This window comes from Aspergillus piperis (genome assembly GCF_003184755.1).
Source record: "Aspergillus piperis CBS 112811 unplaced genomic scaffold BO85scaffold_26, whole genome shotgun sequence".
Lineage (NCBI taxonomy): Eukaryota > Fungi > Ascomycota > Eurotiomycetes > Eurotiales > Aspergillaceae > Aspergillus > Aspergillus piperis.
Window position 1 is genome coordinate 146796 of NW_020291616.1, and position 24628 is coordinate 171423.

At 51.5% G+C, this 24628-nt stretch overlaps 12 protein-coding genes across 12 annotated transcripts; 7 read left to right on the forward strand and 5 right to left on the reverse strand.

The window, feature by feature from the left end:
* The first annotated feature begins 288 nt into the window (after nt 1-288).
* Nucleotides 289-2406, forward strand: BO85DRAFT_406577 (L-lactate dehydrogenase (cytochrome)). Its single transcript, XM_025657337.1, has 3 exons — nt 289-757; nt 812-1125; nt 1182-2406. The coding sequence occupies exons 1-3, from the start codon at nt 649-651 to the stop codon at nt 2259-2261; spliced, it is 1503 nt and encodes a 500-aa protein (XP_025510975.1). The 5' UTR covers nt 289-648; the 3' UTR covers nt 2262-2406.
* Nucleotides 2407-2420: 14 nt separating this feature from the next.
* On the reverse strand, nt 2421-3971 carry BO85DRAFT_453445 (metallophosphatase domain-containing protein). The gene has a single exon (XM_025661054.1). It carries the CDS (start codon nt 3825-3827, stop codon nt 2685-2687), a length of 1143 nt encoding a protein of 380 aa, XP_025510976.1. The 5' UTR covers nt 3828-3971; the 3' UTR covers nt 2421-2684.
* A 1547-nt stretch (nt 3972-5518) lies between these two features.
* On the forward strand, nt 5519-8015 carry BO85DRAFT_164017 (serine/threonine-protein kinase). The gene is made up of 6 exons (XM_025654252.1): nt 5519-5550; nt 5621-6045; nt 6189-6979; nt 7028-7115; nt 7161-7392; nt 7444-8015. The coding sequence occupies exons 2-6, from the start codon at nt 5840-5842 to the stop codon at nt 7879-7881; spliced, it is 1755 nt and encodes a 584-aa protein (XP_025510977.1). The 5' UTR covers nt 5519-5550; nt 5621-5839; the 3' UTR covers nt 7882-8015.
* Nucleotides 8016-8067: 52 nt separating this feature from the next.
* BO85DRAFT_164007 (MGMT family protein) lies at nt 8068-9009 on the reverse strand. The gene is made up of 3 exons (XM_025654251.1): nt 8768-9009; nt 8572-8698; nt 8068-8479 (listed from the first exon to the last, which is right to left on the reverse strand). Exons 1-3 carry the CDS (start codon nt 8880-8882, stop codon nt 8314-8316), a joined length of 408 nt encoding a protein of 135 aa, XP_025510978.1. The 5' UTR covers nt 8883-9009; the 3' UTR covers nt 8068-8313.
* Nucleotides 9010-9048: 39 nt separating this feature from the next.
* On the forward strand, nt 9049-10488 carry cwc26 (putative cell cycle control protein (Cwf26)). The gene has a single exon (XM_025661055.1). The coding sequence runs from the start codon at nt 9138-9140 to the stop codon at nt 10158-10160; it is 1023 nt and encodes a 340-aa protein (XP_025510979.1). The 5' UTR covers nt 9049-9137; the 3' UTR covers nt 10161-10488.
* Nucleotides 10489-11877: 1389 nt separating this feature from the next.
* Nucleotides 11878-13103, forward strand: BO85DRAFT_164115 (uncharacterized protein). The gene is made up of 2 exons (XM_025654253.1): nt 11878-12548; nt 12596-13103. The coding sequence occupies exons 1-2, from the start codon at nt 12373-12375 to the stop codon at nt 12972-12974; spliced, it is 555 nt and encodes a 184-aa protein (XP_025510980.1). The 5' UTR covers nt 11878-12372; the 3' UTR covers nt 12975-13103.
* Nucleotides 13104-13584: 481 nt separating this feature from the next.
* On the forward strand, nt 13585-15499 carry BO85DRAFT_453451 (putative nuclear envelope protein Brr6). The gene is made up of 3 exons (XM_025661056.1): nt 13585-13978; nt 14048-14949; nt 14994-15499. The coding sequence occupies exons 1-3, from the start codon at nt 13864-13866 to the stop codon at nt 15330-15332; spliced, it is 1356 nt and encodes a 451-aa protein (XP_025510981.1). The 5' UTR covers nt 13585-13863; the 3' UTR covers nt 15333-15499.
* A 110-nt stretch (nt 15500-15609) lies between these two features.
* On the forward strand, nt 15610-17491 carry BO85DRAFT_481391 (trehalose-6-phosphate synthase; the record flags this gene model as incomplete). Its single annotated transcript, XM_025663057.1, has 4 exons — nt 15610-16173; nt 16251-16611; nt 16663-17039; nt 17088-17491. The coding sequence occupies exons 1-4, from the start codon at nt 15897-15899 to the stop codon at nt 17489-17491; spliced, it is 1419 nt and encodes a 472-aa protein (XP_025510982.1). The 5' UTR covers nt 15610-15896.
* Nucleotides 17492-18602: 1111 nt separating this feature from the next.
* Nucleotides 18603-19846, forward strand: BO85DRAFT_523893 (cutinase family protein). The gene is made up of 3 exons (XM_025665385.1): nt 18603-18936; nt 19062-19279; nt 19359-19846. The coding sequence occupies exons 1-3, from the start codon at nt 18742-18744 to the stop codon at nt 19717-19719; spliced, it is 774 nt and encodes a 257-aa protein (XP_025510983.1). The 5' UTR covers nt 18603-18741; the 3' UTR covers nt 19720-19846.
* A 39-nt stretch (nt 19847-19885) lies between these two features.
* BO85DRAFT_492459 (zinc-dependent alcohol dehydrogenase) lies at nt 19886-21451 on the reverse strand (the record flags this gene model as incomplete). Its single annotated transcript, XM_025663777.1, has 10 exons — nt 19886-20275; nt 20325-20391; nt 20437-20487; nt 20542-20641; nt 20691-20771; nt 20827-20848; nt 20906-20987; nt 21051-21099; nt 21150-21235; nt 21303-21451. 10 exons carry the CDS (start codon nt 21449-21451, stop codon nt 19886-19888), a joined length of 1077 nt encoding a protein of 358 aa, XP_025510984.1.
* Nucleotides 21452-21747: 296 nt separating this feature from the next.
* Nucleotides 21748-23830, reverse strand: BO85DRAFT_164167 (serine-type carboxypeptidase F). The gene is made up of 5 exons (XM_025654254.1): nt 23470-23830; nt 23281-23426; nt 22817-23237; nt 22087-22764; nt 21748-22036 (listed from the first exon to the last, which is right to left on the reverse strand). Exons 1-5 carry the CDS (start codon nt 23552-23554, stop codon nt 21954-21956), a joined length of 1413 nt encoding a protein of 470 aa, XP_025510985.1. The 5' UTR covers nt 23555-23830; the 3' UTR covers nt 21748-21953.
* Nucleotides 23831-24000: 170 nt separating this feature from the next.
* On the reverse strand, nt 24001-24337 carry BO85DRAFT_453458 (uncharacterized protein). The gene is made up of 3 exons (XM_025661057.1): nt 24321-24337; nt 24157-24273; nt 24001-24110 (listed from the first exon to the last, which is right to left on the reverse strand). The coding sequence occupies exons 2-3, from the start codon at nt 24266-24268 to the stop codon at nt 24043-24045; spliced, it is 180 nt and encodes a 59-aa protein (XP_025510986.1). The 5' UTR covers nt 24269-24273; nt 24321-24337; the 3' UTR covers nt 24001-24042.
* Between the last annotated feature and the right edge of the window lie 291 nt (nt 24338-24628).

Here is a 24628-nt window from a genome sequence, read left to right on the forward strand (position 1 = left end):
ATCAAGATCATCGTATTATTAATGCTGTAAGTGCTACTCGTAGAAGCCGCCGTTGCCTTTATCCTGCGCTAGGCTCGATTCCCTAGGTTGTGCATAATTTGGACTCAAGCGTCATTCCAGATCAAGTCTCTTCCTGACCACTTAACATATTACCCTGATTGAACAAATCGCTCACAGGCAAACCAAGAAATAATTCATACGGTTCATCAAAACCTCCGAACTGCCGACACGATGGCCAGCGTAGATAAAGGTTGCCAAACAGCCGAGGTGGTCCCTGACCGAAAGCAGTCGGCCGAGAAAAAGCGCGCAGTCACCCGAAGCAAAGGGATTGAACGGTTCTGGTTCCCCCCGCCTTCTTGAGCTTAACGCGATCGACCAACGACCGCCTGCCGATTTTCTGTGCCCGCCGCTCCATAGGCTTTCGCTCCCCATTAACCCGAGGTCTGGTTTGGTTGCATTTCCAACAATTAATTCATCTTTCCTCCTACTCTCTCTTTCTTCCTCTCTCGGGCGATACGTCTTTTCCTTCATATACATCTTCGATCTCCTCTCCTTCTTCCCTGCAGTTCTTGTTCTCACACCCTTTCTCTTCTCTCCCCTCAATCTTCTGCCTCTCCGATCACCTCCATCCCACCCTACCACGCCACTATGAGTAAAGGCAAGCTCACAGGCGCTGCTGTCGCCGAACACAACTCCAAGGACTCGTGCTGGGTCATTGTCCATGGAAAGGCCTACGATGTGACCGAATTTCTGCCAGGTATGTAGATAGTCCTCACCACTACTATATGTCTCTGTTACTGACATTATCCAGAGCACCCGGGTGGCCAAAAGATTATCCTCAAGTATGCCGGCAAGGATGCGACCGAGGAGTTCGACCCCATCCACCCGCCCGATACCCTCGACAAATACCTCGATTCTTCCAAGCATCTCGGTGAAGTTGACATGACCACCGTCGAACAAGAGGAGAAGACTGCCGATCCCGAGGAGGAGGCGCGCCAGGAGCGCATCAAGTGCATGCCTTCCTTGGCGGCTTGCTACAACCTGATGGACTTTGAGACCGTTGCCCGCAGCGTGATGAAGAAAACCGCATGGGCCTACTATTCTAGCGGTGCAGACGATGAAATTGTAGGTCATGTCTTATTCGTCCTCCACCAGCATACACTAACCACAAGCCTATCTAGACTATGCGGGAAAACCACTCTGCCTTCCACAAGATTTGGTTCCGCCCCCGGGTTCTCGTTGACGTCGAGCACGTCGATTTCTCCACAACCATGCTCGGTACCAAGGTATCAGTGCCTTTCTACGTGACCGCAACCGCCCTCGGAAAGCTGGGCAACCCAGAGGGTGAAGTCGTGCTCACCCGTGCCGCACACTCCCACGATGTCATCCAGATGATTCCCACATTGGCCTCCTGCTCCTTCGACGAGATCGTCGATGCCCGCCAGGGCGACCAGGTTCAATGGCTCCAGCTTTACGTGAACAAGGACCGCAACATCACCAAACGCATTGTCCAGCACGCCGAAGCCCGCGGCTGCAAGGGTCTCTTCATCACCGTCGATGCCCCTCAACTCGGCCGTCGTGAGAAGGACATGCGGTCCAAGTTCTCCGACGTCGGCTCCAACGTACAGGCCAGCGGCGGTAGCTCCGTCGACCGCTCCCAGGGCGCCGCCCGCGCCATCTCCTCCTTCATCGACCCCGCTCTGTCCTGGAAGGACATCCCCTGGTTCCAATCCATCACCAAGATGCCCATCCTCCTCAAGGGTGTCCAGTGCGTCGAGGATGTCCTCCGCGCCGTCGAAATGGGCGTGCAGGGTGTCGTCCTCTCCAACCACGGCGGTCGCCAGCTCGAGTTTGCCCGCTCCGCCATCGAAGTCCTCGCCGAGGTCATGCCCATCCTCCGCGAGCGCGGCTGGGAGAATAAGATCGAGATCTACATTGACGGCGGGATCCGTCGCGCCACCGACATGCTGAAGGCCCTCTGCCTCGGCGCCAAGGGCGTGGGCATTGGCCGCCCCTTCCTGTACGCCATGTCGGCGTACGGCCAGCCCGGCGTGGAACGCGCCATGCAGCTCCTCAAGGATGAGATGGAGATGAACATGCGTCTGATCGGCGCCACCAAGATCGACGAATTGAACCCGAGTCTGATTGACGTGCGGGGCCTGGTGGGCGGTCATCATGCCACTGTGCCGTCGGATACTCTCACCTCGGGTGCTTATGATCCTCTCCAGGCGCCTCGGTTCAGCGAGAAGGCGAAGCTGTGATTGTTTGCATAGAGCATTTGTGTTTTCGTGTTTCTTGCTCTTTTTCATTGCAGATTTGATACATATACATCACTGCATTTTGTGTATATACTATATACCCCCCGTTTTAGCCTATAAACAAGACTGTACATTTTTGGGTTTGTTTACATATGGAAATTATAGTAGTAAGACATTCGTATTCATGAAACCAGCATCTTGGAATGATTCTCTTAAGTCGGCCGAGTCTCATCCGGCAATTATTTACAATAGATACCATCATCCCTCTGCATCCTTTCTCATCAGTTACTGCAACCACATACCCCAGGCCTCTCACTTCTAGACTCTTCCCTATATACAAGGAAATTCGACATGTCGACATGGAGAATAATACCATATCCCATTACCCCCCACCAAACCACTGAAACCAGTGATGGAGCAACCAACCTACAAAACCACAACCTGCGGCTTATTCCTCAACACCCCAGAATCCCTATACATACAAGCCGCATTAACCACCCACCCCGCATCTCTATTCTCCCCACCCCAAACCCTGGCCCAAACTACCCCCAAAACACCATACATCACCACTCTTGCCGAATCCACCAAGCCCGAGAGATCGAACAGATCGCGGAGGAACCCGAACAGGGAGCTGAACCTCGACAGACGGGCGCGGGATTTCCTCGACGCGCAGAGTCGCTCCCACGCGCGCTGGGCCTCATCGTAGAAGACGCGCTCGATGCCGTAGGCGGCGTGCACGTGGCCGAAGACGTGCAGGGCGGGGCGCACGCGCCAGAGCTCGGAGAGGAGGAACGGGCAGCCGGCGGAGTAGACGGGGGAGAGGTCGAGGCGTGATTGTGGGGGTGTGTGGGTGACGAGGATGTCGGTGGAGAGGGGGATGGTGTTGGACCAGGCGTCGTGGTGTGGGGGGTAGGTGAAGGCGTGTTCGGGGCCGAAGGGCACGATGGCGGGGACTTGGGGCGCGCCGTAGATGGTTAGGGTGCGGGGGCGGAGGGGGGTGGTGCTCGTTATGCTTGAGGTGGTGGTAGGTGGGAAGGTGAGGGTGATGGAGGAGTGTTGGAGGTAGTGGATGTCGTCGTTGTCGCCCCAGTCGATGCGGGGATGAGGGTCGTCGGTTAGGTAGTCGTCTAGGGAGCGGAGGGAGGCGGTTGAGGAGGAGATGGTGGCGTATGTGGAGGAGGAAGTGTTGTTTTGAGGTGAGGCATCGCTGCGGTCTTCGGGGAGACGCGATCGCGGGTCGAAGTAGCTGTCGTGGTTGCCGCAGATGACGACTTTATGCGGGTGAGGGAGACTGCGCAGCCAGTTCACGGCGGCTTGGATTTCGCGGGCGCTGCCATCGTTGCAGAGGTCGCCGGCGTGGATGAGGAGATCGCCGTCGGGGATGTCGGGGTATTCGAGGGTGTGGGTGTCGGAGATGCAGACGACGCGGATGGGACGGGCGTTTGGGGGTGGGAGGTGAGGAGGACCGCGGAGGTGGTTGAGGAGTTGATGGAGAGGATAGATGAGAGTTGCTAGAGGTGATGAGAGGAAGTAGTCGGGGAACGAACGGCGATGGAAGGGGGTGGACATGGTGGAGTTATTTTGGTATTAGGAGGGAGGAGGAAGGAAGTATAGGTGAAGGAGGAGAGAAGAGAAGAATAGTATGTGGTTATTCCATAGTAGTAGTAGTAGTAGTAGTAGTAGTAGTAGTAGTAGTGGTGGTGGTGGTGGTGGTTGTTGGCATAGGTTCAGGTGATTGAAGCAGCTTAACGTGGATTCATGCGCTGCTGGGCGGAGGTGGGGAGTTGCCGGCACCAATCAGAGCATTTGCACTGGCACAGCCAATTTGCTTGGGATCGATTGGGTGGTGGTGGGTTTTTCCCAGGTACAGTTTACGAAGTAATGGAATAGTTCCTGCAATAGTATCTTTTGATAATAATATCTTGTCTTATCGAATTCCCTACAAAAAATATGGAGTAAGATATGGCCCCAACGGTGACGCGTTATCAGTGTCTCAGACGGTAGTATACAAGTCTTAGTCTCGATTTGTAGTACCACAGGGAGGAAATTATTATGGATGTTTCCTGAATCAGTTTCAGGCCATCGAGTCGGATGGGTTGAAGTCAGGTGCAAGGGGACATCACGTGCACGACGGAGGGGGAACAGAAAAAGACAGAAAGACAGAAAAAGACCGAGCCAGCAAAATGAATCATCGACTCCGCAAAAGAAAGCTGGACAAGACGGACACTAAGCAAGTAGTCTCGCATCTTCCTGTCTTTCCTCCTCCGGGACTCGGCTGGAGCAAGGCGATCGGACGCTTATCCACTGGGCCGTGAAAGTGACATCAAGTCTAGATCCTGTGTCCCACTCCAGTCAGACAGAGAGGATGGATTGATTGATTGATGGTACTTTGCCTCTCGCTCGTGTCTCATGCCGGTCGCTATCCCTTCCAGCATCGGTAAATTCCCCCCAGACTGCTGCTCCACGTTTTTCCCTCGATCGCATCCATGCCACGCGCATACTCCTTCATATGTGAAAGTGTCATAAGGTGCCTGAATCCATGTAGGACGAAGTGCGGGTTGTAGTAGTGTCTTGTCTCTGTTTCCGTACCCGTTTATTACACCGTAGCCCGGGCTGGGGATGTAGACAGACAATGAAACCTCTCTCCTCCTTGCCCTCCATCCATCTATCCCTCGGATGACACTGTTTTGTCCCTTTCAACGGTTCAAGTCCATTGTCCAGCCCAAAGAGCATCTCTTCCTAAAGCATGAGGTCCCCCAACGTTGACCGATGTATAAACTCGAGCCTGAAGACTTTACTCAGGCCCAACCGGGTGAATCGATCCATAGCCCATTCATGATTTGCCACATGCGTGGGTGGTCAACAACTAACTCTTCTTCGTCTTCTTCTCTTCATCTACGCTTGCGGACATTCCTTGTCGATCTCCATCATCGATCTTTCACGTCCCTTCTACTATCCATTCCTGTGGTCCTTCTCCTCTATCCTCCCTTTGGACTTCCAACTGGGTGAAATTCAAGGGTTGTGAGATTTACCGGATCTACGAGTAGTGATCAGCCCCTCGTTGCATTGCTCTTCCTGCTCCATCCATCGTGTTCAATCGCCCCGTCTATATCGTTTGCGTCATCCGCCCAGCCCCAGTCATCTGCACTGGTTTCATAGTAGTATTAGGCTTTCATTTCCATGTTCTGGAGTCCATGTTGGCCATTCTTTGAAATTACTCGATTGTGAACACCACCACCATCCTCTCGGTGCACAATCTCCTATACTCTTATCCCCGATTCCCCCTCCTCAGGTGAGTGTCTGCTGCTGCTTCTGGCATTGGCGTTTTTGTGGGCGCTGCTGAACCCAAACCAACCCCTCAGATTCGCACAACCAAAAGCCGGCCAAACCAAACCAGTCCAGCGCCAACCCGCCTTCTCCTCCGCTGTCGCCGCCGCCGGCCACCACCAACTGCATTTACTTACTCCAGCTGAATCCTGTCGCTACGAGACGCCCGCCATCCACTCCTTCGGCTCTGCATCTCCCTTTTTTTGACCCCCAACTTACTTTCCGATCCGAATCGGTCGCAATTCTTTGGCATCATGGATGGGGTTGATATCACCAAGGCCGTTCTCAATAAAGGGAAGCAAATGGCGAGTAGTGTCGCTGCCTCCGCTACCAATGGCAATGGCGGTAAGAAGAGAAGAAAAGGGACCGACTTAAAGCCGATCGTCACCAACGAAGCCGCCACGCTTGGAGTCGACCCAGCGACCACCACCACCACCACATCCTCCACCACTACTGAGGGGTATGGCTTTTACCCTTTCTTTCTTTTTCTAGATTCCTTTTCCCTGCTTGCCCGTGTTTTCTTTGCCCCCTTCCGTCCGCCTTTCTCTTTCTTTTGGTTTTCCCCGCCACATCCTGATTCTTTCTAACCGCCATGAGTGGCAGGGTTCCCGCATACGGCGTCCCACCATCGCGCTCGTCCTCTTCATCCTCTGGCGAAGAACTCGAGACCACCGCAGAGGAAGAGGACTCGGAAGACTACTGCAAGGGTGGTTACCACCCGGTCTCCGTCGGTGAAACCTACAACAATGGTCGATATGTGGTCGTGCGCAAGCTAGGGTGGGGTCACTTTTCGACTGTCTGGTTGTCCCGCGATACCACAACTGGGAAGCATGTCGCCCTCAAGGTCGTCCGTTCCGCTGCCCACTACACCGAAACCGCCATCGATGAAATCAAGCTGTTGAACCGCATCGTCCAAGCCAAACCCGCTCACCCCGGTCGCAAACATGTCGTCAGTCTGCTGGACTCGTTTGAGCACAAGGGCCCCAACGGAGTCCATGTGTGTATGGTGTTTGAAGTGCTGGGAGAAAATTTGCTCGGGTTGATCAAGCGATGGAACCACCGCGGTATTCCCATGGCCTTGGTGAAACAGATCACAAAACAAGTGCTGCTTGGATTGGACTACCTTCATCGGGAATGTGGTATCATCCACACGGATCTGAAGCCGGAGAACGTGCTGATCGAGATCGGCGACGTGGAGCAGATCGTGAAGACATACGTCAAAGAAGAGGCGAAGAAGGAGCAGAAGGAAGACAATCGCAATGGTCGGCGACGGCGCCGGACCCTGATCACTGGGAGTCAACCGCTGCCGAGTCCGCTCAATACCAGCTTCGACTTCAAGCACAGTTCGCAAAACTCCCACAGCAGTCTTAGTCAGATGGTCAGCGAGTCGTCTGGTATGTATCGTCGCCTCATCATTGCTACGAAATTGCTGACTGGTCTAGTGACTCCCAATGCAGAAAGTACATCGATGAAGGAGATGCTCGGAATCAAGGACGATGATGAGAAGCAGAAGCAACGGGAAAAGACTGCGTAGGTTATCTTCTCTTGCGTGAGGGATATGGCTAATGATTACAGTGATTTGCTGGAACGGGAGGTATCGGGCATTTCGCTCGACAAGTCTCAGTCGAGCGAAGAGCAAGAGCCGGAATGTGATATAATCTCCGTGAAAATTGCCGATTTGGGCAATGCCTGCTGGGTCGGCCATCATTTCACCAACGACATCCAAACGCGACAGTACCGTTCGCCGGAAGTGATCCTGGGCTCGAAATGGGGCGCGAGCACAGACATTTGGAGTATGGCTTGCATGGTATGTCCGATAAACCCGGTCGGTCGTGTAGAGTCTAATCAATTGCTGCAGGTATTCGAACTCATCACTGGCGACTATCTTTTCGATCCGCAATCAGGTACCAAGTATGGTAAAGATGACGATCACATCGCGCAGATCATTGAGCTTCTGGGACCGTTCCCGAAGTCTCTCTGTCTCTCGGGCAAGTGGTCGCAGGAGATTTTCAACCGCAAAGGCGAACTGCGCAACATCCACCGGTTACGCCACTGGGCCCTGCCGGATGTGCTGCGGGAGAAGTATCATTTCTCGGTCGAGGAGAGCATGCGCATCAGCGAGTTCCTGCTGCCCATGCTCGAAGTGTCCCCGGAGCGGCGCGCCAATGCCGGCGGCATGGCATCCCATGAATGGATGCGGGATACACCCGGTATGGACGGGATTGATCTGGGCATAACGCCCGGCAGCCGCGGCGAGGGCATTGACGGATGGGCGATGGAAGTGAAACGGAGATAAACAAAAGTACATTTAGGCATGAGGACTCCTGACCACAAGCGTCAGCCGAGTCGGGTGACGAGTTTCCTTGTTTCTGTTACCGTGCGGCGGACCTCTTTATACTCTACTACCATTTCTTTTTGGCTGCGTTGGCCCGTTCACTGGATGTTTATGATTGCCTTGAACATGATGCTTGCATGCGCACTGCCCTCCCCGACCTTTTTCTCTTTCTGTCCGATTTCTCTCTCAACTTTTCCACTTATAGAGTCGCGAGCTTACCATCCTATCCTACTTATTTCCTTGTCCGTGTCTGGTGCCATGTTTGATACATGCTCCCACTGCTGATCTGATGGGGGGAAGCATGGGCCGAAAATGGGATCTATCCGAGGGGAACTGTAGATACTGTGTGCATGAATGGAAGTCACTGTTCACTTGAGAATCCATCTGCGTAGCCTACCTACTACCCTCATCATCATCACTAGTAATTTCACTAGGCAAAACATCCGGAAACCACCCATACCGTCCAAAATCCACATACCACTCCCCCATACTATCCTCCTCCACCTCCACCCCTTCCCCGCGTAACGCTTCCGCCTGTCGCTCCGCACTCCCTGGCTCTCTACAGTACACACACATATCAGTATCGCCAATACACCACCACCTCCGCCCCCCAAAAGATGTCAAAGAGGGAGAGGAAGAGATATGACAGACCGATGCGAAATCATCCCCTTGGAATTAATAACCCTCTGCCAGGGCACATTTCCCGAATGGAAATAGTTGTCTGTTTCTGCGGCGGGGAGATGTTTCAGGCTGATTCCTACTTGGCGGGGGCGCTTCGCTTGATTTCCCCCAGAATAGAATATCATTAATATGTAGATTTAGTAGATGGGAGGATGTGGGATCATACGATATCCTAATAACGTCGCGATATGGCCGTAGGTTGTTACCCTTCCGCGAGGGATCTCTTGTACGGCGGAGTAGACGGCGTTGATGAAGTGGTCGGCTTCGTCGGTGCGGGGCATCTTGCTATTTCATTTCTTTTATTTCATTTATATTATATATGAATGTGGGTGTGTATGTATGAATGAGAGTGGATGAAGGTGGTATATATTACATTCATGCCTAAGGCATAAACTACATCACTGGGGTAAGTTAGTTGCAGTTAGCTAGCTTACCCGGAAAATCCCTCGTCCGATTATCAGATACCGACCTTTCACTTACTCCGTCACTTACCTACCTACCTACCACCCACCCAAATTATACATACACACTGCAAAATGTCCTCCCTAGCAGACTACCTCGCGAAAAACTACCTAAACGCGGACCCTGCGCCCGACCGTCCTAAGAAGAAACGCAAGAAGAACAGCTCCAAACCCACCGACTCCACTCCCACCGGTCTCATCATCGCCGACGACGACCCGCCTGATCTCCGCTCCGCGGGCAACAATCTCCTTAATGATGACGAGGACGCGCCGTCAATAGTCAGTGGTGCTCGGACAGGCGAGTTCCGACGGAAGAAGACCTCCGGGTGGAAGACTCTTACGCCGGGTACTACTGAGCAAGACGCGGCGGATAAGATATTAGCGGATGCGATAGCGGAGAGGGAGGAACGGCGGCGTGAACAAGGGGGTGGTGATGATGATGCGCCGGTTGTGGAGGGGATGGAGGAAGATGACGAGGAAGATGGAGGGGTGAAGATGGAGTCCGGGGCGCGGGCGGGATTACAGACGGCGGCGCAGACGGCGGCGATGGTCGCTGCGCAGGAGAGGAAGAAGAAGGCGGATGCGGCGAAGTATAAGGAGTCAGCGTTGGGGGAGAAGGCGCAGGAGACGATTTATCGTGATGCGAGTGGACGGATTATTAATGTGGCGTTGAAGAGGGCGGAGGCGAGACGGGCGGAGGAGGAGAAGAAGGCGAAGGAGGAGGAGGCCAAGGAGGCGCTGATGGGTGATGTGCAGAGGAGAGAGAGGGAGGAGAGGAAGCAGCAGTTGAGGGATGTGAGGGCTATGCCGTTGGCGAGGACGGCGGAGGATGAGGAGCTGAATGATGAGTTGAAGGGGAAGTTGAGGTGGAATGATCCGGCGGCGCAGTTCTTGACGAGTGTTAAGGAGGGAGGGACGAGTCGGACGGGCAAGCCGTTGTATAAGGGGGGGTTTGCGCCGAATCGGTATGGCATTCGTCCTGGACATCGGTGGGATGGGGTGGATCGGGGGAATGGGTTCGAGAAGGAGTGGTTTTTGGCTAGGAGTCGGAAGGGGAGGTTGGAGGCGCTGGATTATCAGTGGCAGATGGATGAGTAGTGTATTGTATTATGGTATGGTGTTGCTTTGTACTTTGGGATTGGCATCTGGTGCTGGACGCTGGATGGATAGTATTATGGATTGCATGGTGGTGTTTTGCCGGGAAAATATATTGTTTCAATCGTTTACTATGATTGATATTCATGTTCTCTGGTATAGAGGCTCGATCTCGAATGTTATGCCTGAAGCATTAGGGTTTGGTATATACTATCTTTGACACCGCACGAAAGAGGAAAGTTGGAAAGACGTGATCTGACGATATACCTCGGCTATATTGGTGCTTCTATACTGTAAACCTAGCTGCCCCTAATGCATGTTGAGATTATCAGGAAGATAGCCCAGCCAATAACTGCGAGAATATGAATCATAATGAATTGCCTCAACTTGCAGTTTGTCCAACATAGCTCTGGATTATGACACATGCCAAGCAGCGTTTATAAGACCATCAATCCACAAGGCTGTGGACTACTAGGAAGGCATAGTATTCCTTGGTAGGTTACTTTGATGTATCCTACTATGGTAGGTAAGTGTCATAGAAGTCGGAGACCATTCTGGGATCTGCTCTAGACGCCAGGCTATGACTCAACTTGTTCCTGCCAGGCTGAGAGTGGGGTATTGCAACCTAGATCTCGAGGCTGTGTCTCATATTAGTACGTATGTCTTAGCAGGGATGGTATTACGACATCTACTAGGTACTCTGTAGAGGGACATAGCCTTGTATGTGCATTATTACCAGTAGACAGTTGCCAGTATTATACATGGCGTTAATGGAAGTTGAATACTGACACAAAGGAGATAATTACCTAACACAATGCACAATAATCATTAGGATGTTCAGCAATACGAGCCAAGCCAACTACCGAACAGGAAGTATTTCCTTTGTACATCCAGCAAACAACATTCCAGCTGATGTCACAATCTTATTAACTAAGCTGCATACATCACATTACATCCATCGCAAGTGACTGGCGCAGCCATCAAGTCAGCTGCCCACACTAACTACGGTCAGATCGCAGATGGCTTCGGAGCATGGGATCACCCGCTCAGCAGGACAAGCCCCCCGATAACAGGAAATGTCACGGGTAATCACGAGCAGAGGCGATTGGCAGATGCAGGGTTTGATTTACGGCGGCATTTTCCTTGTCCCAGACAGAGACTCCGATCCAGAGGAACCGATCCATTCAGCATGGCAATCAATTACCGTGCCATCCTTGACAAGTGACGTTCCAGATCGACCACAACGTGCCTGAGGCAGTGGATCACATCTCATGCAGTTGGCCCTATTGTTGGAGGGATCCTCCTTTCCCATTCAGCCTTGGAAGAAAGAACCACCGGCAAGTTCCAACTTTCCCGGAGACTGGAATTCTGGTATTTGCGCGTTTAACCTCGGGAATCGACTGAACTACTTAGTGAGAAGCAGACTGAGGGGGCGCTAAACCGTGGGTCGAGAAGTGGCGCTCGGGGGATCGGCAGCAGCAGCAGCAGCAGCAGCAACGATAACAATCCAGGGGGGAATAGTCTAGTAACTGCCGCGCCGGATTGATAGCTGATTTCCCACCCCCTCCGATAGTAGAGATAGTCTTTTTTCCTTGGATTAGTTAATAGCTAGTAGGTTACAGGCTACAGGCTACGATGACGATAGATGATTTCCAACAGATGACCTGCCATAATCAGCATCGCCTCGCGCGGACCCCGTGCTGCCTATTTAGTCTTCCCCCCTCGGAGCGCGTGCGGTTGGAGATAGTTATATCTTCCCCTGGATGACGAGCTCACCCCCAAGGTGTCACTTTGTTGCCTCTTTCCTGTCCTCTTCTCGACTTGTCCAGAGAAGGGTCTCCTTGTCGGATCACTTTATTACTCATTCCCCATCTTTGTGAGAGTCTACTGTGTGCATTTGCCGCTCGACATCCTCGGGTCGTCGATGACTGGAAGCCCAGCCGGGGCCTCTTCATGACTCAGACCAAAGACGCCCTGTAACCTCTCTTGTTTATTGTTTATCGGAGATTTTTGGTTCGCGGGTCTGCCTTAGTATTCAGTCTTTTGTCCACCGCTCTCGCCTCAATTTCCTGGCTTTATATTCCCCCTGTTCCAGACATCCCTCAATAACAGAGGCAAGCGCCACCCATCACCCCGAGTGTGGTTTACCTATTCCGTGTATATATCTGAGACTATCTTCTCCCGCATCCGTCGACACCCAACCATCCTCCCAGTCATGTCTGACACCTTGCTTGATATCCGTCGTGCTGGCGTTGAGGCCAAAAGGGCTCACGACCACAAGGCCAAGTGGGCGTACGGCAGCCGTTCTACCCTGCCTCGTTATAGCCAAGCTGTCCACTCCCATGTCTTGCACAAGGCTAGGCCGAGGTTGCCAGCGACTCATTACACAACGTATGTTTCCGTGCCTGACAAATAGAAATGTCGCTGACAGCCGCTAGCTTGACACGCCAGATGCGGTTCCAGCGAAAGGCTGAAACCAACCATCATCTCAGCGACGCCAAGATCGCCCTGCGCGCTGACGTCCGTGAGGCTCTCGACAGTGGAACGTCGGATTCTTCCAGCGATGATATCGATGAGCCTGCCGCGGCGGAGAAGATTATCGATGACGCTGAGGGGAAGGATACGCTGCGTGACTATGATGTGGCGGGCCAGACTATACTCTCTGATGCTGTGAGCAAGGCTGTCGAGAAGTTCGAGACGAAGGAGACAGAGCGGATTGTCAAGGAGTACGAGATGATCTCTTATGAGGGTGAGACTGCCCTGGGCTACATGGCTGACGACGATGACTTTGAGCTGGTCGATCGGATCAAGCTATGACACGTCTGTTGCTTCCTCTTCTCATTTGTGCTTTTGGCGTCGATATCCCTATCCACAGTCCTTGATTCTGGCGTTGGACACAGACTGATCACTGATTCATTTTGACATTTCTGCATGTTGTACATCACTTCGCGCCTGCTTCCAGTCACTCGTTCTGTTGTGATCGACACGCGGAGGAAGTCCGGGGTTGCTTGTCCTCTTTCTGTTTCTCAGCGTTCATTAATGATCCCCACTGTAGTATTGCTTAGACCGAATATACTATCCCAGCAATGGAATCATGTTTATCATGACAGAAACGACATTTAGTGAACCCTTCTCAAAGGATGAGGGGAGTCTGGTGGGGAATAAAAGGTTAAGCGGGCGCGACCGACGAGTCGCAACGGGAGTCCGGGGTGATGGCCCCCCGCAAATGCCATGCCATTGTGCTAATTGGATTAGTCCCTTAATTGTGCTGTTCGAATGGAAGTAGCCAGCCATTCACTCGATTGGCGATCATAATTACTGACTGTCAGGCTATTAATAGGACAACTGCGACCGTGAGGTGCATCTGGGCGATTGCTGCACGTCACAGTCCAGTACTGTCTGCAGCCGCATGCAATTTAATAACACTTGGATATCAACTTCATTACATTAAGCCCACTTTAAATAAACTAGCTATAAAACAAAAGGAAGATCGTGTATATCACTGCGACTGCCACGGGTGGCATATGGGACTCCAGTCGTTGCTCGGCGGCGAGTCTGGATTGTTTACCAAAACAAAAAAAGACAGGAATCGGAAAAGTCCGCATCTCCGATCTTCCTTCTCATCACCCTTCATTGTCGTCACAACCACTTCATCTCCACCAACCATCTTCATTCTTCATTCACTTCGTCGTCCCTATCCTCAAAGATGGATAAACGAACGGCGGAGAGTCCGATGGACTTTGAATGGCAGACAAGGGCCCCCGGAGATGTGACCTCGCCCTTTTACCAGCTCAGCATGCAGCATGACAATCAGAAGAAACGTGGGTCTTGGATGCAGCTCTCTTGGAGACAAACATTTGTTTATTGGCGCCTAACAAGCTCCTCCACAGGCCCTCATAGCATTTTCGATTCTCCCGAAAAGAAAACGATGCCCGCTCTGCGAGAGCCCAACTCCCAGCCCTTCCTCTTCTCCCAGACCAAGACGCAGCAACCCCCCGCGACTCCGAAGCCGTTCTTCAATCAGTCGGCATTTATGACGCCTCGCAAATTCGATGTCGACTTCTCGTCCGGCGCTGAGAACATGTCTTCCCCCGAACATGCCGACAACGAAGATACCCCCGAGCAACCAAAAGCCCATCGGAACTCGCTGTTTAGCATGTACGGACGGTTTGCGCCGAGCCCGGGGCGCGGCGAGATACCCCGCGTGAGCCACTACTCCAACGCGTTGGCACGACGGGTGCAGAAGAGACGGCGGAGGGACAAGGCGCTGGATCTACAACTACGAAGGGACAGTGACGATGAGAGTGACCGACCAAGCAGCAGTGAGCTCAAGCCAACCAAGCAAAGACAGAAGCCGGGACCAGGCCAGCCGGAGACGACTCAAACGGGATCACGTCTGACTTCATTCTCAGATTTCTTTGCCCTCCTGGAAGCACATCCGAATGTCCCTAGCATTCTTTCTTGGTGGGCGCAGTTGGTGGTGAACCTGTCGTTGTTCTCGCTTGCGGTATATGTGGTCTTTGGGTTTGTGTCAGCGATCCGGGCAGAATTCGAGCAGGCGGCCGAGGAGGTGTCAGATACGATCCTGGCTGAAATGGCGGCATGCGCGAAGAGTTACGTCGACAATCGATGCGCAGGAGGGGATAGACTGCCGGCCTTGGAAAGCGTGTGTGAAAACTGGGAGCGATGCATGAACCGGGATCCGGCCAAGGTCGGGCGGGCTAAGGTGTCGGCGCATACGATGGCAGTAATCATCAACAGCTTTATCGACCCTATCAGCTGGAAGGCGATTGTAGGTTTACCCTCCCCAAAGCAAGTTATCGGCTAATATTGTAGATGTTTTTCCTTGCTACGATTTCGACCGTCACCGTTGTCAGCAACTGGTCCTTCCGTTCTTTCAGGAACCGTCTCAACCAACACGATTACTCTGCGCCCCCTAGCTATTCTCGACAGTCGTCCGCACAGCATCACCCGTCGCTTGCGCCGCCTCAATACCCCTACCAACATAACTCCATTGGATACATGGGAGCGCCGAATCAGGGGGCTACTGGGTTCGAGAAGCCGGACGCGCCGCTCATGCTGGAGCAGGCCACAACCAAAGACTTTGTGTCTGAGCGGACCCGCGAGCGGGAATCTCGTATGCGTACGCCGAGTCCATCCAAGCGGATGAGGTAGGCATCTTCTACACTTTGTGGCATCAGCGGGAGACGGAGTTGCACAGGCACTGCATTGGGCGGACGAAAAGACTGGACTGGAGTTGATTGGATTTTTACTGTTCGTGTATATACGTAATAACATTGACCATGCTGTCACCTACTGGCCGTAATGCCCATTTTACTATACTATGTTTCTATAGGGTCAGATGACCAACAATGACGTCGGCCACGACTGGATGATCACCAGCCACCGCGTCGGCCCAGCTTGACACATCCAACATAACCAGGCAAGATCGCAACATCGTTGCATTAGTAGCGGAGATCAGCCCACGGTCCAGACATGAAATATACAGGGTGCCCCTCCAGGGGGTTGAAATAAGGCATTCATTTGACTCTTTGAGTGCCCCTCTGCCACCCGTGCGGGCCTTGAGTCGTGCCCTCATGCTGACGTATTGCTATTCCGTCGGAGAGATATTATTATACAAACCCCATCGCGCCCTGCTCAGCGCAACATGCAGCTCGAAACATTGCAAGTGAATTTTTTCCCCAATGATCGCGTTGATTTGTTACGAATCAGCCCAATATGACAAAGCGCAACCTCATCGTCGTTTCGAACCGTCTCCCTCTGTCGCTGAAAAAGGTCGACGGGGGATACGAATCCTCCCTTTCCAGTGGAGGTCTCGTCACATCCCTATCAGGATTGACTAAAACGACTACCTTCAGCTGGTTCGGATGGCCAGGTATCGACGTGACCGATGAAAAGGAACAGGGACAAATCCGCCAGAGCTTGGATGAGCATAACGCTGTGCCGATTTTCTTGGATAATGAGTTGGCGAATAATCACTATAATAACTTTTCGAGTGCGATATTACCCAGCTTTTTTTATACCGCCTAAGATGATAAGAAGAGTATGCTAATATTTCTTTCTCTGGTTTAGATGCCATCCTTTGGCCTATCCTGCACTACCAATCCGGCATTAACTTCGAAGACGGTCCCTGGGAAGCTTACCAACGCGTGAACGAGATCTTTGCCGATACGATCGCCGAGGCAGCTAAGCCGGGGTCGTTGATTTGGGTGCACGATTACCATCTTATGCTGCTGCCGCGGCTGTTGAGGGATCGTCTGGCGGGGAAGAATTGCGCGATTGGGTTCTCGCTGCATACGCCGTTCCCAGCGGGAGACTTTTGGCGGGGTCTGCCGGTGCAGAAGGAGTTGTTGAGGGGGTTGCTGGCGAGTGATGTGATTGGATTTCATACGGATGAGTATAAGAGGAATTTTGTGCTTTGCGCGGAGACTCTGTAGGTTGTGTTCCTCTTAGGGTATGGGGGTGTGCTGACAAAATGTATTAGGGCTGATGCGAAGGTAAAAGAGTCAGGGACGTTGGAGTATGAGGGGCATGAGGTGGTTGCGGAGAAGTTCATCGTCGGCATCGATCCGCAGAAGTTTACGGATGCGCTGCAGAATGAGGAAGTGCAGAATCGCATAAGGGAGTTGCAGCGCAGGTATTCGGGGATGAAGGTTATTGTTGGGGTGGATCGGCTGGATTATATCAAGGGACTTGACCAGAAGTTGAAAGGCTATGATGCTTTCTTGGATCAGTATCCGGAGTTGAGCAATAAGGTGGTGCTTATTCAGGTGGCGGTGCCTAGTCGGGAGGATGTGAAGGAATATCAGGATCTAGAGACGGAGTTGAGTACGATGGCTGGGAGGATCAATGGCAAGCACTGTAAGTGACCTATGCTTTGATGTTGGTCCATGATGCTGATGAGTCTAGCTACCGCCGATGGCTGTCCACTGATCTACATGCACCGGTCCGTCAACTTCAGCGAACTGACGGCCTTGTACTCGGTTGCCGATGCCTGCTTACTGACCTCGACGCGGGATGGGATGAACCTGGTTTCGTTCGAGTACGTTGCGTGCCAGGCGCAGCGACATGGAGTGCTCCTGCTATCCGAGTTTGCCGGCGCGGCGTCTTTCATGAAGGAGGGATGTATTACTTTCCATCCGGCGAATATGTCAGAGATGGTTGATGCAATTCATCAAGCGGTCACGATGAATGACGAGGATCGCAAGAGTCGATATGAAACGTTGCGACACTTTATCGAGACAAACACTAGTGCGAAATGGGGCGAGTCTTTCATTGAGACATTGACCAAGCATGTGGACGGCGGGGACTGAACCCTGACACGGATGGTGTCAGAGACCGTTGAAAATGCACACGGCACGTTGAGGACCTTCCGGGTTATCCGGATAAAGGCAGGACTAGAAGATAATTAATGTGTAGTGGATAGCACAAGATCACAAATTGAGAAGACCATAGACACGGCATGTTTCAATCAACCTAGTTTTGTAGACATTCGACGTGATCCTGATCATGATTCTAATTGATTGATGGACTGTTAATCCTAGTGATGAAGACCCTCTCCACCCGGAACCCAATTTTGATCATCCTTTCGGAAGAAAAAGACGGCATTCCAGAAGAACTTTTTCTAGATAACACACATAGTACTCAGTCAAATTCAATCAGTCAATTCCGTCCCTGACGATCCCCCCATCCAACCTCGGCAAAGACACACTCGACCCAAAAACCAGTTCAAACCGACAAGCTTTTCCACCCAACTAAACCAAAACAACGGTTGTGTTGATGATCGTAAACGTGGATGCCTATACCATCAACAAGAATACGAGGGTTAAGAACTTAAGATGGAATTTGAGTTTACAGTGGAAAAGCCACCCGCTACAGGTTAATTAAATCACCCACATACCTGCCCAAGGCAAACCAACCACCCAACCTGTAACAGGACCCTTCCGTGGTCCCTGGATTGGATTGGATATCTAGTTGGATGAACGGACGGACGTCGGATGAACTCCGGAGGAACCCTAACTGGGATGCCTATGAACCCTGGTTTTCCGGGGGACTATTCCCAGCGTAGAAAAGCGGCCGATCCCCTGAAACAGTTTTCCCACTGTTGAGCCCGGGGTATACTTGCTAGTTCGTTGGATAGTGGACTAACTGTGTAGAAAGGGTCTATCTACTAGTCTAGTTAGGTAGTTAGTTCTGTTTCATTTCGACTCATTTTTGCGTCGGACCCTGCTTGCCCTGTCTTGTCTTGCCCAGCACGAGGTATACGGAGTATTCTGGAGGGAGAGAGACTAACCTCGGAATCTTCTTATTTTCACTTAGTAGAACTTACTAGTAGTAAGTGTAGTAATTGATCCATAGAATGGTTAGCTGTATATAAGTATGTAGTAGATCCCCCAGACATACACACACACACACCCAGACAGACTCAAACTCAGTCCACTCTTTCATTCTCACGCCTTCTTTACCACTTACTACCCTAATTTCCAATCACCAAGTCTGCAGCGCAGCACACATTAATTATTCTTCCTCTTTCTTCTCAAAACAAAACAAAAAAAGAATAACAATGGCCCCCCTCAAATCCCTCCTCCTTACCGCCTCCCTAGCCACCCTGGCCATCTCCACCCCACTAGCATCCGACCCTGGATCCCTCTACGCACGCCAATTCGGCACGGGCTCTACAGCCAACGAACTCGAGCAGGGCAGCTGCAAGGATGTGACGTTGATTTTTGCAAGGGGTTCGACTGAGTTGGGGAATATGGTATGCCACCTACCTACCCCATATCCCAATTCCGGAGGAAATGCTACTTACCTCCGATGACAATAAAGAAGGAAAGAAAGAAATAGGAGAGGGCTAGGCTAATATAATAATAATGGGATATATAGGGCACCATAATCGGCCCTCCCCTCTGCGACAGCCTGAAATCCAAACTCGGATCCGACAAAGTCGCCTGTCAGGGTGTCGGCGGACAATACAGCGCCGGACTGGTGCAGAATGCGCTGCCCCAGAACACTGATCCGGGGAGTATCTCTGCCGCGAAGCAGATGTTCGAGGAGGCGAATTCGAAGTGTCCTAATACGAAGATTGTCGCGGGTGGTTATAGGTATTCCTTCCCCAATATACCAATATGATTGCTGCCTGCGGCAAAATGCTAATATAATCCCCTTCGGGGATGGGTATAGTCAAGGAAGCGCCGTAATCGACAACGCCGTCCAAGAAGTCAGCTCGACAGTGAGAGATCAAATCAAGGGTGTGGTGCTCTTCGGGTTCACGAGAAACGTGCAAGACCATGGACAGATCCCGAACTACCCCAAGGATGATGTCAAGGTTTATTGTGCTGTGGGTGATCTCGTCTGTGATGATACGTTGATTGTTACTGCTATGCATTTGACGTATGGGATGGATGCGGGTGATGCGGCGAGCTTTTTGGCCGAGAAGGTTCAGTCGTCGACGAGTACTAGTACTACTTCTAGTTCTAGCTCGGATGCGGCGAGTAGCTCGTCGGCGGCGGGTGGGCTGGCGTCGTTTTTTGGAGGGCTTTAAGTGAGTGAGTGAATTGGGGTGAGATGAGTGGAGATACTGAGTATCCTGGGTCAGGTGTTGTTTGGTTAGTTGATACTATTGATTAGTTATGTTGTACTTAGCTGGAATAAGATTTGGTATATACTATATGTTGTGCTATCGAGTACATCTATCATCTACTGTACAGTTATATTCTCGCAGCTGCTGCTCCCGGAATCCGCAACACTGCCCTCCCACTGACCGCATACCGTCTCATCTTCGCCACGACATCATTAATCTGCTCGAGATCGAACACCTCGTAATGCGTCGATACCTTCCCTGCTCTCGCCATTTCCAACAATGCCTGCATTTCTGTCTCTGTGCCCACCGCGCTACCGAGGATCCGCAGTCCATGGTCCACGCAGTGGTGCGGTGCCACAGGCACATGGAAGTCCGGACGGGGGAAGCCCACGCATACGAGTGTGCCGAGTGGACGGAGAAGAGCAACGCCTTGCTCGTAGGCTTTTTCGGATCCGACGACGATGAGGGCGGCGTGGGCGCCCACGCCGTCGGTTAGAGATTGGATGTTGTGGATTAACTGGTTAGGCATTAGTATATATGTAAAGACGGAAAAGGGGGGGATGTACGTTGTCATCTTTGAAGTCGAAAAAGGCTGATGCACCGGATGCGAGACAGAGGTCTTTCTTGGATGGGCTGAGAGATGTTAGTGCTGTCTGGCAAGAATGGGGAGGAACTTACCTGTCTACTGCAATCATCTTGTATCCCATCTCTTTGCCGATTTGAAGGCCCCTATACACACACACCCATCAGCTATTGTCCGTGATATCGTCACGGAAGACATACAAATGGCCCAGTCCACCACCTGCACCCATAATAACCACCCAATCTCCTTTTTCATACAGCTTTTCTACCTTGCTGAGTGCGCCGTACATAGTGAGACCGGCTGAACCTGTTAGTGGTTATCTTGCTGAGAGAATGAGGATGAAACGCACCACATAGCAACGGCGCGACAGCTTCGGGATTCAGATCCTCTGGAATCAGAGAGACGAAATTTGCGGGAGAGACGACGTATTCTATACCAGTATAAGCTGAATGTATCGTCTTCATATGGGATAACAGATATCTCACGTTGAAATGTCCCAGGAACGTTCTGCCATCACTGCCGTTAGCTTCATCCATGACTAAAAGTCACTGTAAGGAAACCCACCCTCCCCGAATTATCCTGATTCCGACAATTCGTATACTGCACCTTGCACGTCGGACACTTCATGCAAGTCTTATACAGCCATCTAGATAGACACATCATTAGTTCATCCCACCAAAGCGCCGACCTTTAGATCAGGATGATATACTTAACACCAACTCTCCTCCCCATCATCTCAATCGGAGTATCAGGACCAACTACCCCCATCAGCCGCAATTCACATCATGATCCCATTCAACATTCTCACCTCTCACAACCCTCCCCACCCCCTCATGTCCCGGCACATTCGTCGTCATGACCAAGTCCCCATTAATGTTATGCAGATCGGAATGACTATTCATTTCAAAAACTCTATCAGCGCAGTTCTAAAATCGGGGCATTTTCGTGGCTGGCTCCCTACCAAAATCCCGTATACTCCAACTTGACCAAAACCTCCCCCGCTCCCGGCACCGGAACGGGAATATCATGGCGAATAGTGAGGGTCGCGCCCGGGCTGGGATTGTCGACGCAGGCGGCGGTTTGGTGGGTTGGTACGGATGTTGGTGACATTGTATACAGAAAGCAAAAATAGTATGGAAGGGAGGGAACAAGGAATGTGGAAGATAGAGAAGGGATTAATTGATTAATTGAGGGGAAATCTTCAAATTTTTGACTGTGAAGATGCGGGGTGGACCCAGCGAGCGCGGCTTCAGAGTTTGAGGGGAATTTCCGATCCGAGGTCGGATCGAAGATGTCGATCATTAAGATCCCATATAGAATTGGGGGTCGTAATTGGATGTGATTAAGATGTTCATGACTCGTATATTGTTTGTTTGTCGGAATTACGGGTCTACGATGAGGGGATCAAGGTAGAATTACAGTGATGATTGGATTATAATGGCGATAGCTGTGGTGGAGAAGCAAAGTTCAGCAGAGCTAGTCTAGCTTCACTAATCTCATTGCCGAACAGTTATCCGATCTGATAGCTCGACCATTCTGCTCCGTCACCTGCACCTGCTCAATTATTGCCTGCAATTATGCATTTTGCTTTTAATTGGTGTCTGTCTCCCGATCAGCTCATTGACAGATTCGCGACCCTCCCTAGCAAAAACTCTAGCTGGCGATATGCTGCTCCCGGTGCATATTCTGGGATTTCTGTTCCAGTTAGTAACCCGCTTCATCGCATACTGGGATAAGGGGCATACCATGTCCTGAACTGAATACTGTCGAAAATGTCAATCCACGCTCTGTATGTGCCGTTCCCAGCACACCTCCTCCCGATGGTCCACCATACGGCACGAACAACGGCTCCACTGGCTCCCGCTCGAACCCCTGCTTCCCGTTCCAGGTCATATTCTGGATACTGATCAGGGTTCCCTGCGCCAGGAGCTCAAAATCCATCAGGCCGTGCGCGATGATGGTGTTGTTAGTTTGTTCAATGACGCGCGGCAGCGGTCCTAGGGAGCTTGGGGGAGATGTGTCCAGTCCGTCGGCCGTCGGGAAGATTCCATCCTTGCAGACGAAATAGTCTGTTGGGTAAGCGTTGATGGCTTTCTGGACGTCGCTGCGGTTAAAGTAGTTGGTTGGACCCTGGCCGACGACAGGACCCCCGACTGGGTTCCACGGTGTGGGACAGGAGTCGGGGATATGGTAGCGGTTGAAGCATGGGTTGAGAGCTAGCGAGGCGTTGATTATGGTTTCCCAGGTGTTGCAGCTAGCATTATAGGGCACTGATGGCAATTTGGAAAGAGGTGGAAAGGTAAGGGCATCTTCGAGGAACGAAGTATAGCCACAGTCATCAGAGAACTGAGTGATTTGGCTCATGAAGGTGTCATTGAAGGGGAAAAGGGAGCGGTGCTGGTTGACGGTCGCAAGAGCAGGCACTGCATTCAAATTTAGTCGAGTAGATAATAGCCTGTGGCAGGGGCACCATACCATCCTGCAAAACTGACACCTCATTGATGTAGGGATCATTGATCTGGATGCCAGCAACCCAGAAATACTTATCATCATCCTGGTCCAGCATCTGCGAGGCAATATATGGAATATACTGCCCGGCGTAACTCTCGCCGGTGAGATAGATCTTTCGATTCTGCAGATCAAACGTTTTCATGAACCGCCTCCAGAAGTCCATAAACTGTCTTGCGACATCGAATTCCGAGACCACCGTAGATGGACCAAGCGAGAATCCCGTTCCAGCAGGCTGATCAATGTACACAATGTTGGTGAGGTTGTTCCAGGAATAGGGGTTGCGCACGGGTCGGTAGGTGCCAGGTTGCCAGAGGAAGGGACCATTTTCGAGCATGATGCCTGCTAGAGAGCTGCATCCTGGGCCGCCATTCAGCCAGACGGTGATCTGTTTATTAGCCACGAAAGAGAATGAAATGGGGTCAACATACCTCATCGGACGCATTAGGATCGGCAGATGGAAAGAACCAGAAGTATAGGCTCGAGATGCCAGAAGGCGTGTTGGGGAGGTAGCCCGCGTAGGACTCGCCAATGTCGAAATCGACGAAAGGAAGGGCAGACCCATTGACGACGAATTCTAGTGCTGTTAGTGGAATTCGAATTGACGCGATGTGATATACCTTTGGTTTTGTCATTGAGGTACTGAGACTGTGCGTTGACTACCCCAAGTGGCAGCAGAATACTGCACACAAGAGAGAGCCACATGATGTCTGTAACTTTGTGAAATTGAAGATGTAGTGAGAGAGGGACAAGTGAAGTGAGATGAAGAGGTGTAGATGCTCTGCAGGACTACTGCCGATATCTTGGCTATCACAAACCCACTGCTGAAGTGGAGACTACTGGTCATATTGAATACGATCAACACTGGATGCCACCAATAGTATCACACTACATGCAAGGGAGACCTTCCTACTATATTGCTTGCTCGATGAAATAACAGAGCGGTACCTGTTTCAGCAAGATGTTAGGGATTGAGACATGACATCATATGAATGTTGTGGAATGCTGGACTCTGAATGTTGACATCAGGAAGAATTATTACTAATATAGGAGACGAGAGCGACGAGGGAAATGCGTTTACACAGTACACATGCCGTAGCGGACTCAAACGATGAAGACATTAATATAGTTGTCATAATCATTTATTCATGCTATATCGCGGCCTATATACAGCGCCGGCCAATCCTCCCAATCTAAGCGATGAACTTGGCATTACGGAACGCGAGCTCCTTGTCGTTGTTGAGCATCAATTCCATGTATTCTATACCAGTTAGCAGCGTTTCTCGAGGCATACATGGGACACTCACCAGCAAAGTTGATGCTGCCGTCATGGTTGGTGTCAAAGGCCTCCAACTGTTCCCGGGTGAAGTCTGTGCGGCCGGTAGAGTTGACGTGGGCAAGGGCGTCCTCGAAGGTCATACCGCCTGCTGCTGTTAATATCCCATCGACTCATATCTCTGTAGATACTCACGGCAGAAGTCTTGAGCCTAGGTGATAGTTAGAAATGAGCATAATATGGGTGTTGAGGAACACTTACCGACTTCTCGTACTTCTCCCTCAACCCATGGAGGTAGTCATAGGAGTAGTGGGCGTTCTATGAGCATCAGCAGCTGAAGCAATGTTGATGTATGTTCTCCTACCTTAAGGTCCTGAGGCATGGTGGCGGAGAATCGAGGCTTGTAGCTTGTAGATTAGGAAGAGAGATGGAGTTGTAGATGCTAAGAAAGCAGCTGGCTCTTGACGCCTTTTATGTTCTTCGACCTGCCCATTCCATAACAT

Coding starts and splice junctions, on each gene's coding strand:
- BO85DRAFT_164017 (XM_025654252.1), top strand. CDS start 5,840: ATGGATGGGGTTGATATCACCAAGGCCGTTCTCAATAAAGGGAAGCAA. Junction 6,046..6,188: donor TCCTCCACCACTACTGAGGG/GTATGGCTTTTA, acceptor CATGAGTGGCAG/GGTTCCCGCATACGGCGTCC. Junction 6,980..7,027: donor GATGGTCAGCGAGTCGTCTG/GTATGTATCGTC, acceptor TGACTGGTCTAG/TGACTCCCAATGCAGAAAGT.
- BO85DRAFT_453451 (XM_025661056.1), top strand. CDS start 13,864: ATGGATAAACGAACGGCGGAGAGTCCGATGGACTTTGAATGGCAGACA. Junction 13,979..14,047: donor GCATGACAATCAGAAGAAAC/GTGGGTCTTGGA, acceptor GCTCCTCCACAG/GCCCTCATAGCATTTTCGAT. Junction 14,950..14,993: donor CTATCAGCTGGAAGGCGATT/GTAGGTTTACCC, acceptor CTAATATTGTAG/ATGTTTTTCCTTGCTACGAT.
- cwc26 (XM_025661055.1), top strand. CDS start 9,138: ATGTCCTCCCTAGCAGACTACCTCGCGAAAAACTACCTAAACGCGGAC.
- BO85DRAFT_164007 (XM_025654251.1), bottom strand. CDS start 8,882: ATGCCCCGCACCGACGAAGCCGACCACTTCATCAACGCCGTCTACTCC. Junction 8,699..8,767: donor CGCGACGTTATTAGGATATC/GTATGATCCCAC, acceptor GGGGAAATCAAG/CGAAGCGCCCCCGCCAAGTA. Junction 8,480..8,571: donor AAGGGGATGATTTCGCATCG/GTCTGTCATATC, acceptor TGTGTACTGTAG/AGAGCCAGGGAGTGCGGAGC.
- BO85DRAFT_523893 (XM_025665385.1), top strand. CDS start 18,742: ATGGCCCCCCTCAAATCCCTCCTCCTTACCGCCTCCCTAGCCACCCTG. Junction 18,937..19,061: donor CGACTGAGTTGGGGAATATG/GTATGCCACCTA, acceptor TGGGATATATAG/GGCACCATAATCGGCCCTCC. Junction 19,280..19,358: donor ATTGTCGCGGGTGGTTATAG/GTATTCCTTCCC, acceptor GGATGGGTATAG/TCAAGGAAGCGCCGTAATCG.
- BO85DRAFT_453458 (XM_025661057.1), bottom strand. CDS start 24,268: ATGACCTTCGAGGACGCCCTTGCCCACGTCAACTCTACCGGCCGCACA. Junction 24,111..24,156: donor CGGCAGCATCAACTTTGCTG/GTGAGTGTCCCA, acceptor TAACTGGTATAG/AATACATGGAATTGATGCTC.
- BO85DRAFT_164115 (XM_025654253.1), top strand. CDS start 12,373: ATGTCTGACACCTTGCTTGATATCCGTCGTGCTGGCGTTGAGGCCAAA. Junction 12,549..12,595: donor CCAGCGACTCATTACACAAC/GTATGTTTCCGT, acceptor GACAGCCGCTAG/CTTGACACGCCAGATGCGGT.
- BO85DRAFT_453445 (XM_025661054.1), bottom strand. CDS start 3,827: ATGTCCACCCCCTTCCATCGCCGTTCGTTCCCCGACTACTTCCTCTCA.
- BO85DRAFT_164167 (XM_025654254.1), bottom strand. CDS start 23,554: ATGTGGCTCTCTCTTGTGTGCAGTATTCTGCTGCCACTTGGGGTAGTC. Junction 23,238..23,280: donor ATCCTAATGCGTCCGATGAG/GTATGTTGACCC, acceptor GCTAATAAACAG/ATCACCGTCTGGCTGAATGG. Junction 22,765..22,816: donor GGTGTCAGTTTTGCAGGATG/GTATGGTGCCCC, acceptor ATTTGAATGCAG/TGCCTGCTCTTGCGACCGTC.
- BO85DRAFT_406577 (XM_025657337.1), top strand. CDS start 649: ATGAGTAAAGGCAAGCTCACAGGCGCTGCTGTCGCCGAACACAACTCC. Junction 758..811: donor TGTGACCGAATTTCTGCCAG/GTATGTAGATAG, acceptor GACATTATCCAG/AGCACCCGGGTGGCCAAAAG. Junction 1,126..1,181: donor GCGGTGCAGACGATGAAATT/GTAGGTCATGTC, acceptor AAGCCTATCTAG/ACTATGCGGGAAAACCACTC.